The sequence below is a fragment of the Terrapene carolina genome, unplaced genomic scaffold (assembly GCF_002925995.2).
Source record: "Terrapene carolina triunguis isolate 2854851 unplaced genomic scaffold, T_m_triunguis-2.0 Scaffold629, whole genome shotgun sequence".
NCBI classification, from domain to species: domain Eukaryota; kingdom Metazoa; phylum Chordata; order Testudines; family Emydidae; genus Terrapene; species Terrapene triunguis.
The window spans coordinates 8501290-8515438 of record NW_020664980.1 but is presented as its reverse complement, the minus strand read 5'-3'; the positions used below and the strand labels follow the sequence as shown (position 1 = coordinate 8515438).

The 14149-nt window shown below is 38.6% G+C and overlaps 1 protein-coding gene across 3 annotated transcripts in view; it reads right to left on the bottom strand.

Moving 5' to 3' along the window:
• The window catches only part of DDX46 (DEAD-box helicase 46), a 37163-nt gene that overhangs the window by 10093 nt on the left and 12921 nt on the right, over positions 1-14149 (bottom strand). For all 3 annotated transcript variants that reach the window (XM_024205811.2, XM_024205813.2, XM_024205812.2), the window contains exons 7-15: positions 13812-13925; positions 12290-12455; positions 11660-11780; positions 11121-11296; positions 9939-10060; positions 8911-8989; positions 6637-6719; positions 5350-5514; positions 614-776 (exon numbers count right to left, since the gene is read on the bottom strand). In XM_024205811.2, coding sequence (XP_024061579.1) covers positions 614-776; positions 5350-5514; positions 6637-6719; positions 8911-8989; positions 9939-10060; positions 11121-11296; positions 11660-11780; positions 12290-12455; positions 13812-13925 — 1189 coding nt within the window. The remainder of the gene's footprint in view (positions 1-613; positions 777-5349; positions 5515-6636; positions 6720-8910; positions 8990-9938; positions 10061-11120; positions 11297-11659; positions 11781-12289; positions 12456-13811; positions 13926-14149) is intronic.

Below are 14149 nucleotides of genomic sequence, written 5' to 3'. Positions count from 1 at the left end.
AATTTTATGCATTTATTTTCTTTCAATTTTGAATAATAAAGATCATCCTTACAGAGGCTCAGGGAACCCTCACCGATTATTTAAAATGCCAAAACCTAATACAAAATTCAATTAACTCCAGAACAATAAACCATTTAGTTTCTGCACTACAGTAGCCTGAGCAAAATTATTTATGCTCCACTCTGTGTTCTAGATAGGTTTCCACCACCTACATTTTTAAATTACTACTGCATGGCAGAGAAATTAAACAGCCACTAGTTTTGTGGACACTACAAAAACCCATTTTATACTCCCGGTATTGGTCTGCAGTAGCAACGAACTACTATTCTCAGAGATGCGTTACTGCCAGACCAGTTCGTAATCCTGTTGCATAAAGAAATATTTTGGCATATTATGGCGTTTTATAGGTTAAAAACACCATGTCCATTGCAGTTCCATTCAAACTGTGAGAAAAATATACATCTCAAATGAAAGGCTACAGTGGCGAGGGAGATAATATTCCAAGGTCTATAATGGTATTGTATGGAAATAAAAAATTAACACATTTCTTTAAAATTACCCAATCCTATTATTCTAGTTTAAAATAATGTCAGCCCTTAAGATTGCACACTACCTCCATGAAGTGACATGCAGGGATAAGAGGCTCTCATTAAATCTTTCAGCAGCCCGTCAGCATGTTCCTGTTTATCGACAAATATGATGACTGATCCTTTCTCTTGATAATGTCCCAGAAGCTCAAGTAACTTCAAGAACTTGTTCTCTTCTTCTATCACGATCTGAAAAGCAAACAGAATAAACGAAGTAGAGACATTGCACCTTCAACTGGATTATGGGTATTACAAACTCTCAACTCCTTTTACTGGGCTTTGATTACACTAATACTGTGAACAGGAGCTGGATTTTCTTTGTGTTGCATCCAAAGATAGAAGTGGGAATATTAAAGCTGCCAGTGAGCTAAGCTGGTCCAAACCTAATAAAGAAACTAGTTATATTACTATCTGCAAAGGGAAGGGGGGGGTTAATTATAGCAGAACAGCATGGGGCATGGCTGGGGAAGCCTGGATGAAGCAGGGGCAGGAGTCCCAGCTGGAGGTGGGTAGTAGGAGTGAGGGGCTCACCTCAGTGTGCAGCTCAGGCTACATAACCAAGGTAGTGTGCAGCCCTCCACTAAGCTTCTGCCTGTCATATGTGTACACAGCAGCATTGTGCAGGAGACAGCAAGGAACAACTTCTAAAGGGATGAGTACGGGCAGGGGAGCTGGAAATGTTGGTGGGGAGCCAGATGTTCTGGGGAACGGTGGGGCAGGTGGTGAAGAAGGAAAGAGACATGCCAGTAATAAAACTGTCAAGGTTTTGGGACATAACCCATGGATGAAATTTCTCTTACCAGACCTGTTAAAAAACTACACATTGCAAACATTTCACAGCACAACCATTATCTCCATTTCCTAATAACAAAATGTACAAGAGGAGCACTTAGGAATCACATATCAATCATGTGGCCTAGTGGAAAGACCATTGGACTGAGGCTTTTCCTAGCTCTGCCACTGGCCTGCTGGGTAACCTTGGGTAATCACTTCACCTCTCTGTGCCTCAGTTTCCCATCTGTAAAAGGGGAAAATGATATAAAGTTCTTTGAGATCTACTAATGAACAGCACTGTATAAAAGCTAGGGGATGGTCTACACTGAAAACTTGTATCAGCATAGCTACATCTCAGTGGTGTGAAAACTCCACTCCCCAGTGAGACGTAGCTATGCCAACCTAGTCTCTGGTACAGGTAGCACTAGACTGACAGTATTTTTCCATCAACCTAGCTACCGCATCTCAGGAAAGTGGATTAACTACAGGAAGGGTTCTCCCATCGCTGTAGTTAGTGTCTACAATGAAGTGCTGCAGCTGTGCCACTGTAGCATTAAGTGGAGACACATCCTAAGGCCACGTCTACACTTACAAGTTTACAGTGGAACAGCTGTGCTGCATCGGTACAGCTGTGCTGCTGTAAGATTGCTCGTGTAGTTGCGTTATGCCAACAGGAGAAAGCTCGCCCATCGACATAACAAAACCAGCAAAACGAGTGGCGGTAGTTATGTCACCAGGAGAGCATCTCCCGCCGACACAATGCTGTGCACGAGTGCTTATTCCAGCAAACTTATGTCATTCGACGGATGTTTTTTTTCACACCCCTGAGCGATAAAAGTTTTGCCAACATAAGTGCTAGTGTAGACATGGCGTAAGTCTTTGGAATATTACCTACTCACAGTAGCATATCAACTGCAAACGTAGGTGAGGACTAAAGCTGTCTAAATGATTATTAACTCCTACCAAACATTTTTTTTCTGTTTAAAAAAAACCTAGAAATTAAATGGCAAAATGCTTCACTAATGGAGAGTTAAGGTTGTGTGGTGATAGCTTGTGCCCTGCCAGAATATCTAGTTCAGCAAACCTCAAACTTCTCCAAACCTGGAAATATAGAGTTAAGGTGAACACCCTGTGACACATGGCTAGAAAGGGTTAAACATTCTGCAAAATAAACAACCCTCAAAAGACACATGGAGAGAGAATGTTTGTGTTTTTGTGTATTTACATATGTCTGAGTAGGGTTGACAATGTATCAACAGTCCCTGTATATGCTGTATTCTGATAGTTCAGAGATCAAAAGAACATCCCAGCATTTAAATAAATTGTAAAAACGGGATCTCAGTATTCATCTCTCTTTGAAATATACCGTGAATGGTGGAGGAACAAGCAAATTGCCTTATGTTAATTCTATAGCTAAGTACCCGTGATGGACCTCCTTCAAAGTCATCCTAATGACCTTTTGTTCCTGGAGGAACTCTCAACTTGTCAAAGAGGACATGAAATTGTATAAAAGATCCTTGGGTCCTGATTCTGTCATCTCAGATCTGCTTAGGCTTCATCAGGGGAAGTCTGAGTCGCAAGACTGAGGTCCCAGTTATGCTGGTACGCCCTGAATATGATATTTAAACATTGGACTATATATAACCTATGAACTGAATTTTAAAGGAACTCTTTGCAACTACAAAGCTCACCAACTCTGCTGTGAATCTAAACCTCAATGAACTGAACTCATGTCTGTATGTATATTGATCTTGTAAACATACTCACTCTTTTGTTTTTTAATAAATGTTAGTTTAGTTAATAAGAATTGGCTGTAGCGTGTATTTGGGTAAGATCTGGAATATTCAATAACCTGGGAGGTAATGTGTCCGATTCCTTTGGGATTGGTAGAAACTTTTCTTTTATATGATGAAATAAGATTTTCAGGAATCTTCATCATATTTGACTTAGGTACCTCGATGGAGGCCTGAGGCTGGATCACTTTAAGGGAACTATGTTGTTTGGACTTCTGAGTAACAAGTAAGGTAATAGAGAAGGTGTTCTATGCTGGCTTGGTAAATCTAAATACTGGAATATCCACCAGCTTTTGGGGGTTTGTCTGCCCTATTCTTTGCAGTTCACCCTAATTGAGTAACCGCAGATGGCTCCCACAGGGACCCCGGTCACACACCCACTCAGCCTTAACTCTGCTCTCTGAGCAATGACACACACACACACACACACACACACACACACACACACACACAGTCTTTTCACTGTAATGGACAGGCACAAACTGCACTTCTCTTACGCTCAAAAACTGAGTGTATTCCACTGACCGAATACTACATCTGTAAAATTTAACAGCAACTTCAGACCTTTTTACAACTCCTTCATACTGGCACACAAGATACCACCTAAACCTATACTTTCTCCTATCTATCATTAAATCCACAGACTGCTCTCCTATCCCACTGCCCTATTGACAATACCCATGGCAAGAAGACCCGAGGGCCCTGTGTTACTGACAGCCTACACAATTCCGTATTGCAATGATGTAGACTGAAACCTCAAGGTACACATGTACCTCTTTCTTCTGATAGCACACAGGGGTACCCAGATCTCCTCATCTCAATCACAGCTTTCAAGCTGCCCCAGTTTATTCCTCCACCATTCAATACAGCTACACATAATGCAGTGATTGCAGCTGAGGGCATGCTGACAATTCCCAGTGGCTATTGCTAGCTCCAGGGGCGCAGAGCTAAGGCTGAATGGGTATTTCCCTTAACTCTATTCCCTGATTTTCAGAAGTTTCAATTGTGCTGAGTTCGACGTTCTGGAACGGCACAACCTATCACTAGGCAATCTGAACTCTGCATTAACCAAGCTTTTTGCCATGTAACTGCATTAGTACTCACTAACATACCTGATACCATTTCTGTAGCAATGTAATGTTCTAATGAAAAATGGCACATGAAAGACGACACCCCAGAGTGGCACAGCAAAGTGACTATTAGGCAAGCCAAAACGACTCTACAAATATAACTTCATAGTTATCCATTGATTTGGGCTGCAATTATTCGGCAAGACAGTTGTTTTCATATTCAGAGAATGTGGCCATCAGAGATAGGCCAGGATAATAAACATTATTTGATTTAAGCATTCCATTATAAACTTTTGGAATCATAAAAACAAGAAAGGCCACAAATAAAAACATACTTTAATATAGCAATTCCTTTTAAACCCCTTTAGCTTTGTTTGAAGAAAAATAGCATTTACTAGGATTTAACTGACAAACCATAAGATATTACCATATCAGTAGGATGTTTGAAAATTTAAAGAAACAACTGCACCATCTGCTGAGTCCAACAGTCTAAAAATTCACAAGGTAAGAAGCACCTGTACAATGAACAAACTGTGGAATATATATTTTTAAAACAGTCTTCATTACAGTTGCCATTTCTGAACTTCCATATAATCTAATGTCACATTAACTAGGATGGCAGCTCAGAAATGCCACTTAACTGTGACTGACCACATACATTTAATATTTTACCCAGAGTGAGGACTACTTGCCTCATGAGAACTTTCATGCTGCTGAGCTAGCCAAAATAGGTGCCATTTTCTTTTAAGTACTAGCAAACGTTTCTGGAAACCTTCTGTATCTCCCACAACTCATTACACCAAATAAACAAGTTGTATCCCTTGGGCATACATGCAAGGGGGAAAATAATCTTATTTACTGACACAATTTTAATGATATGCTGTCCTTTCCAATCAATTCCAAGAAACCTATTACTTTTTCAAGTCAGTGTCTCAAATCATTGTTAAATTATTTACTACTTCATCGAGTGAAAGTATTAGAAAGTATTTTTAATGGTTTAAGCCCACAAAATATCCAGAAGTAAAATAGCCTTTAGTATATGGTTTTGCATTCAGTATTATTCTTCCAGAAATGTCTTAGCACTAATGAAACAAAAGATAAAAGATGCAGCAATGCAATACTCACCACCTCTTGTTCCACATCAGAACAGACAACACTCCTGCCCCCAACTTGTACCTCAATTGGCTTATTCAGAATTCGGCGAGCTAATGCCTCCATAGCTCTGGGGAAGGTGGCAGAGAACATGACTGTCTGACGATCAGGTCTGATGTTATCTACAATGCGCATGACCTGGATGAAGAGTAAAATAGGGGGAAGGGATAGCTCAGTGGTTTGAGCATTGGCCTGCTAAACCCAGGGTTATGAGTTCAATCCTTGAGGGGGCCACTTGGGGATCTGGGGCAAAAATCAGTACTTGGTCCTGCTAGTGAAGGCAGGGGGCTGGACTCAATGACCTTTCAAGGTCTCTTCCAGTTCTAGGAGATAGGCTATCTCCATTAATTTAAAATTAAATTTATTTATTTAAAATTAGTTAATATCAAAAAGTGTTCTACACAAGGTGGAATGGACTTCACACACACATTTGCCTGTCAGTTTTAAAACTAAGGAGTAACGGCTTTGCACAGAATATAAATATCCTTTTGCAAGTTTTATCTTCCAGAGAGTCTGTGTATTCTCACTGGAAAAGCAGCAGAAATTGCTGTACTCAGTAGAAACACCACAGAAATGGAAAAGGGTGGGATGTTGTAGTGCTCCTCTGAGGCACAACACAAACCTCAGCCCATGGGAACAAGGGTGGTGGCTTCCCAACTCTAGAGGAGTAAGTGTCCCTTGGCGTAACCTAGAAGCCCCAAGCTGCCTGTGAAAGGGGGCCCCACCACCCGGATTCACTGCAGTGCTATAGTCCGGTCACTTCCAGGGCTTATCCAAGGAGATAATGGAGCCTCTAAGGCTCAGTAGTTTGAGCATTGGCCTGCTAAACCCAGAGTTGAGAGTTCAATGCTTGAGGGGGCCATTTAGGGAACTGGGGTAAAAATCTGCCTGGGGATTGGTCCTGCTTTGAGCAGGGGGTTGGACTAAATAACCTCCTGAGGTCCCTTCCAACCCTGATATTCTATGAGAGACACGGAGTACTAGTCATGATCAATGCAAAAAAACCTCAGAGTCAGTTTACAAATTGTCACCCAAAACCAGCACGCCTTGCTGACCAGGTGTTGGTAGTCTCATTATATGACAGCACTGATAATATGTAGGTTTAATCCAATTAATTCTCCCCCTCTTTACCTGTGCCCCACAAAATCCTTTAAGCAAGAATAATGTCCTCAAGCCTAGCATGTCCTTAAGTCACTTCCATTGCCATCTCTCCTCCACCACTAAAATCAAAAACTTAAAATCCACTGTGCCGTTCATTACCTGAGGTTCAAAACCCATGTCAAACATTCTGTCTGCTTCATCCAGTACAACATATGTAACTCTGCGAAGGTTTGTCACCCGACCTGTGAAAAAGGAGAGGGAAAAAAAGAAGAATCAATATCATACAGAAGTCTCTTTCCCCTCAGGAGTAATTTTAAGTAAAATGTTAAGTATTCTGACTAGCTTCTAACAAACATAAAAGTTAAATAGGGTGGGGTTTTTTTTGTTTTAAAGAATTCACCATATGTGTTTTAAATTTCTTGTTCTAACAACATATACATTCTGGCAAACGTGTAAAGATGCACAAGGCCCTTTATTTTGTCAAACTCTTCTCGTGCGTACCATCATAGGGCCAGAAGAACCTGTAAAATTCAGAAAACAGCCCTCGCCAAAACACATCATAAAACTAAGACTGAGATGAAGCAACGAGCCACATCAGCCATTATCTGATAGCGCCACCTAGGAAAAAACATATTAGAGATTACAGCGCATGTGTGGAAGGCAAAGTTCCAGTTCTAACTGATGAAGCCTCACAAAATTTTCCTCTATATTATCATCTGCAATGCCTCATTGGATTTAGAAATAATGATTTGAGGATATACATTTGTATTAACTATTTGTAGTTAATTGCTAATAGAATAATAAAGTGTAACCAACATTTTACTAACAAACATACACAGATTAAAACCTGTCTATTAAACCCGCGAAGATAAAAAGTAACAAGAACCCCAGTCTTTGGTACAAGTGGAATCAAAGCACGCAAAAAGTTGTACATCAGTACACATCTCATTTTGAAATGGTCATGGATAAACAAGTTACTAGCCTTCCCAAGCAGTGGAAAAAGGCACCCCTTAAAGAGTGAAAACAAAAACATCAAGAGGTGAAAAAAAACGTGAATTAAATCATTATCTTTAAAAGATGTTTACACAAGAATACAGTGGATTTCAAGCAATAATATGGTGATACTCTATTGTCTGTTCTCAGACTGAAAGTAGGATTTGCACATTTCCCTACAATCGTCACTCAAACTGGTACCTTTATCAAACTATGTGAGAACCTATTACTTTTACATTTAAACTATAGCTGTCAAGATCTCAAATTACTATTTTAAAAAATATAATGCAATACTTTTTTAGATGTTCAATTCACACTTAGTGGTCCAAAATAATATTTATTAAAAATCTACATATTTAACATGTTAATATTTGCATCCCCAAATAATAACTCTGCAAAATTACTTGGGAACAGCATTAATGTACCTACCTTTGACGGTTTAAGTCTTGGAAGCCCAGTTCTATAAGTCTTGAAGGGACTTTTTCCACAGAAGTTAAATAATGTCAACAGTTTATTAGTGGTTTGATGTGGAATATTTTAATAATCAAACGTTGTCTAACAAGCATGCAATGATTACAGTAAGCCGAAGCCTCTTAAAGCTGCAGTATCTCATTTTAACCTACGCAGGTATTTGATCTAGGAAGACACTAGTTTTAATTTTTAAAACATTTTGAATAGATCATTCAGGTAACAATTTGTTTTTTAGCAACAGATAAAAGCAGAGTCTTCTGTATAGCTAAGTCTCTTTTATGCAAAAGTGAACTGCTGTTAAGTTGTGCTAATGCTGAAGATCAGTTATTGGGCAATGGAAAGTCAAAATAAGCAAGCATTACATAAGTAAGCCTTCCTTTATCTACAGGCTTGTCTACATGGCAAGTTAGTCTGCAGCAAGCTAGGTTGTGAATCCACAGCATACCAGCTTGCTGAACAGTAATTTCCCCGGTGAATACTGCTACCGCACACTGAAAATGAGAGCAGCTTGACTTACTAATACTTGAAAGCATAGTAAGTCAAGCCAGTCTTTAGGATTTTCAGTGAGCAATAGAAGTGCCACATGGGACATTACTGCACAGCAAGCTGGTGAGGTGTAGATTCACAACCTAGCTTGCTGCAAAATAACTTGCCATGTAGACAAGCCCAAAACTACCCAAAAGTACCAGAAATTTGGAGTAGAGTTATAAATTGACTGTGCATATAAACTCTTAGAAATTCTTCAAGCATGTTACAATGCCTGTCCTTCAAAATGAAGCTAATAATTGAATAGAGCCATTTTCATTGCTGTACATTCTGAAATGCCACAAATAGATATCACAGCTTCAAGAGATGTAAATAAATACCAGAAGACAATTTATAAAAAAAACATTATTTCCTGATTTTGTTTATTAGAATTAGAAAATAAATATATAAAAATATTTCTAAAGGAATAAAGTTTCTACTCACCATTATTAGCTGCTAACATGTCAATCATACGTCCAGGTGTGCAAACAATAATTTCAGCACCTCTTTTTAGTTCAGCAATCTGATTTTAAAAACAATTAAATTAAATTTAACAAACCATTTGAAGTTTTTATGGGTATCAGAGATTGAATGATTTAAGTAATGTTTTCAGTCACTGATTAACCATTCATGTTTAACTATAATTTACAACAACATTGGTAGAACACTGATTATTTATTTGAAGATTTTGTTTGGCAATTTCCTTAGTGTTTGGAAATTACTTTTTAAAATAATGATTTATGAAGACCTGGAGTTGCTACAATCTAGAGCAGTGCACATGAAAGGGTTATGATTCCTACACAACTTAGCGTTCAGCCGTATATTATAGCAAACTCTGCATATTAGGACAATTCATGTAGGGATCTTAAAATATCTCTACAGCTGTGAATATATTAAGCTCTATTACATATGGTTATTGAATTTATAAATCCTGTAGTTTCCATGGGTTAAAAAACACTGGCTAACTTCAAAATTAATCCATCAAGCTTTATGAAAATAGTCAAAAAGCATTACTCGCTAAAGACAAATCAGATTAAGAGTTCCTCAGCCTTCTTTTTTGAGATAGGAGGTATCAAAAAAGTTAGGGAACTCTTTGGAAACAGGAAACCGTTATTTCAAATTATCATATCCCAAAAATGCTTTGCTTAATTACCACCAAACTATATTAAAAAAAATACTGTCAGACACATGGGCCCATACATGAGAAACTTCAAACAGACAGACTGACTGACTGACTTCTGGCAACGTATGCTTGTGTACATGTGCAAAGGACAGGTGCTGGTGGTAGTAGTGAGGGGCAGTCAAAAGCAGGCTTTTAAAAGAAACCTAATTGCTACCAAATCTCCAACATATAGAGAAAATAAAAAAATGAGCGTTCAGAACTAATATTGGATTTATGGGAAACACCCACTAAGCAAGGTTGGTAAATGACAGATGTTACAAGATTTCTGATAAATATACTTTAAGTGTACCTGTTCACTGATTCCTGTTCCTCCATAGACACAGACAACTCTAAACCCAAGTGTCTTTGAGAACTTCTTACATTCCTTGGTAATTTGTAAAGCCAACTCTCGAGTTGGGGTCATGATGACAGCTGAAAAACAAAGATATTAAAACCGTAACCACAAAAAATTTAGGAGATAATGATCCTTTACATGGTAGAAATTGAACCTTTATGGTGAAGCTTAAACCATCTCTTTTAGACTAATACAACTGTACTGTATATATTATTGTCTGTACTTTAAAAACCCTTATTTCAAGAGATCTACAGTATCTGAGGCTGCCCTGGAATTAAAAATAAACTTGACCATAGCTCCAACAACCCACTGAAAGCAGGATAAACGAGGGAAAAATTCCTCCTTTAAAGATATATGGAAATGTGTAGCTAAGTGGAAATGCAAATATTCCTCAAGTACAAACCATACAGCAAAAATACATTTTTGTGGCTTATTGTGTTGGCAGAACCTTCAGTGCTCACTAAGAAAAAAAGCCTCTCAGGGTTGACGTACAGTCGTGAAATACATGTTCCTCCAGAACACCAAGAGAGGAACTGAAGGCCCCTCTGAAAAGCTTATAGAAGCGCATAAAGAAATATCTGACAAAACAAATTGAGAATGCTGTACTTCGGGTCCTAATGAGTAAGAGGACTTGCACTGACTGTTAAAATCATGTAGCAGCCCTGTGCCAATTTCCAATGAAAAAATCAAAGGGTGCAAACTTCCCTTTCATTCTTCCTAACTAGTCGTTCTATATAAAGAGATACGTTAAGCAAAAAAATCCCTCAATGTACACAAAACAGAAGGCTGCACAATGAATCTATTTGCCGAATCAGAGCTTAAAAACTGAGCTGTGCCAGAAGAAATGTTTGTGGTAGGTTCTGTGTCATCATCCCAGAGCTCTGAGGATTCTCATTCTACCTTCTAGCAAGGGGAGAACAGTTCCGAAGTTACACATTGGTACAGGGAATTTATACCACACACAGAGTTCTATTGTCACAATATATCTTAGCCACAACTAGTGTATTTAAACACAGTTCACTAGAAAAATCAAAATAAACACAGATGTTTAAATTATGGTATCCAAGACTTGACAAAAAAAAAAAAAAAAGAAGTATAAATTTCAATCTATCAATATCTGAAAACAAAGATTTGTACCTATTGGACCTTCTCCTTCTTCTAATGACCTCTGATCCATGATGTGTCTGAACATAGGCAACAGAAATGCAATGGTCTTTCCACTTCCTGTTTTAGCAATGCCTATCAAGTCACGTCCACTCATAATTGCTGGTATAGCCTGAGTTTGGATGGGAGTGGGCTTTTCATAGCCATGTCTCAAAGAAAGAAAAACAAGTACTGTCAGGAGCAAAAAAGGATTTCTCATGAATTGCACATAATCCTGCTGGAAAGATTTACATATTCCACTTGAGTGGAAGCTTTAGTACCGTGCAAATACAGCACAACAAATATAGAGTGAAGAAATGTGTGTTATGTAATTAGTGGGAAAGAATAGTTTATAATTGCCCAGAAGAGCAATCTTGAGTGAGCACCTTAATCTAGATGGTTGGTATAAGTGGTGCCATAGAATAAGAATATGTAAAACAAATAAGTAACCTGGCCTGAACACTCCACAGTCTTAACAACACAAGGACACAATGGAAACAACTGATATTTTGGTTCATAAATTGTTCACTTACTTCTTAAGAGAACTGAGAATCTTCATGGAAATACCACACTGTACCCAGGTTTTGATTGGCTTGGGGCAGCCTTTTCCCTTGACTACAATGCCCTCCATTTCCAGCCTGTATACATTTACCTCTGAAAAAAACACACTATGAATTAATACACAAACAAACAAAGTATTTCTCTGCTATCTTATTCAACGTCTACTTGAAACGTACTGTCTTCGAACATGATGCAACAGATTTTAGCTAGCTACAGACACAGATGCTGAGTATGTAGAAAGTGTAGCGGAAAACTTTCAATGAGCAGGTCACAAATATAACTAAATGGAAAGTAACAGTACATCAGTAATACTCACTGACGGGGTGATTAAACCTCCCTGCCTGACCTGCCTGTCAAGTTGCACCAAGAAAATTCCCTTGCACGCTTTAATTCCTCTCTGTAACTAATAATTGGATTGCTGCTTTATGTCAGCCTCTCAAATTATAGCCTGTACTTTCCTTCTCAATGGTCCACAGAATTTTGGCTTTAATGTCCAAAGGACAAGACCTAAAGAACTCACTGGGGCCTTGCATATCTAAATTTGACAGACATTTTCTTCCATTAAAAATTACCCTACAAATTTCATTTTTATTTGCCATTACCATCTAGGGTCATTTTAGCCAGCTCTGGAACTTCAACATAGAAGTTTTTCCTGAAGGGCTCATATTCTATCTTTCCATGATCCACTGGTTCCAACAGCTTCCTCTGTTTGGTCTGATAGCCTGTCAGGGCAGTCTGAAGATCAACTTCCTCCTCTTCTGACGAATACTGTACAGATAATAAATCAAAGAAATATATTCAGTGACAAAAACCCTCTTCAAGGGTTTGATTTTTCACTGACATAACAATGGAACATTCATTGGGGACATTTAACTCTTCCTACACTGCACCAAAACCATCTATAAGAGGGAGAATTACTTTAAGCTTCAAGGATCTCCCCAGTTTTACACACATTCATTCTTTTGGCAACTTCCCCTCTCATCACTCCCCACCTTTCTCCATCTCCCACCAATCTTAACTGACATCTGGATAGGACTTGCCATCTAGAACTAATCAACAGTGATTCGGGGGAGGGGGAGAGCGGGGGGGACAGAGAGAGGAGATTCTCATGCAATGGAACTCATCCAGCCTATTCAATTGCCAGTGCAGTGCTGAGAGATTTAAAACCTATTTAAGACCTAAAAACCACAGCACCTTATATGTTAATCACTTGACATCCCTTTTATGTGAGTAATCTGGACACAGGACAAATTGCTCTGATAAGCTTGAACCCAATAATTGTGCAGGGAGGCTATGCAAGTCCCCCCCGCAGAGTATCAACACTGCATATTTATTACATACAGGCAGTGTAAGAGAAGTTTATTAGTTGAGTTTAGAGTGTTACCTGATAATTAGAAGCACATGATTGGGAGTCAGAAGACAGGCATTGTATTCCTGTCTTTGTGACTTAGGTACAAAGAGGTTTGATTTTTGCCCAGTTTCCCACTCTGTAAAAGGAAAATATCTACCTCCCAGGGGTGCAGAGAAATTTCTCTTTAATATTTGTGAAGTATTTTGAGATCCTCAAATTAAAGGCACTTTAGAAGCATGAAGATCATTTAACTATAAACATAAAACCCAGATTTTGATAATTAAACATATTCAAATGGACATGTAATTATTGTGACTGAATATGTGGGCTCAGTAGCTACATACATATATAACCATTTAGATGTTCAACTGGTCATTCACATGCAAAATTGCCATGACTGAATGCACAATTTCAATAACTGTGTATAAATTGTGTATGCACCAAGTTTAGACATCCACACCGCAACTCAATTATATTAAGATGTTATCAACCTAAACAACTTGATGCATTAATTTAGTTTTCATTTATACCATGTTGTCTTTACACAAGACTGTGTGAGCTGCGGTGTTTTTTAAATTAATCAGTGTCAGCTCTATTTTGGCCATGATTCAACAACATACATAAGCAAATGCCAAACTTTTAGCATGTAAGTAGTCCCACTGAAGCCAACAGGGCTACTTGTGCACTTAAGTACTTTGCTGAACCAGGGCCTCTTTTTGCTAGAAAAACAAACAGCCCATTTCCACAATAGACACCTAAGACTTTTCAGTTACCTCCATTGCATCTTGGTCATTCTCCATGAGCTCCCCTTTCTTCTTTTCTGATTCCGCAGCTGCCTTTTTGGTTGTCACCACGGTTACTACTTTGGTAACAGTCGGCCCAGATTTCTAATAAAACAGTTAAGGAAAACCATTATCCTACCACAGAGAGCATGGAAACACACTATGCAGAATGTACAAATTCTGTATACTCCTGAGCACAGTATAGTGGCTTTGATCCCACTTCCTTAGATGAGATTTCATCAGGGTTAATATCAAACAGCTGATTTGGGGAGATAAAAGGTAAGGACAGGTTGGCATTACATGTAGTATCACCTCTTTGTTTGCATATT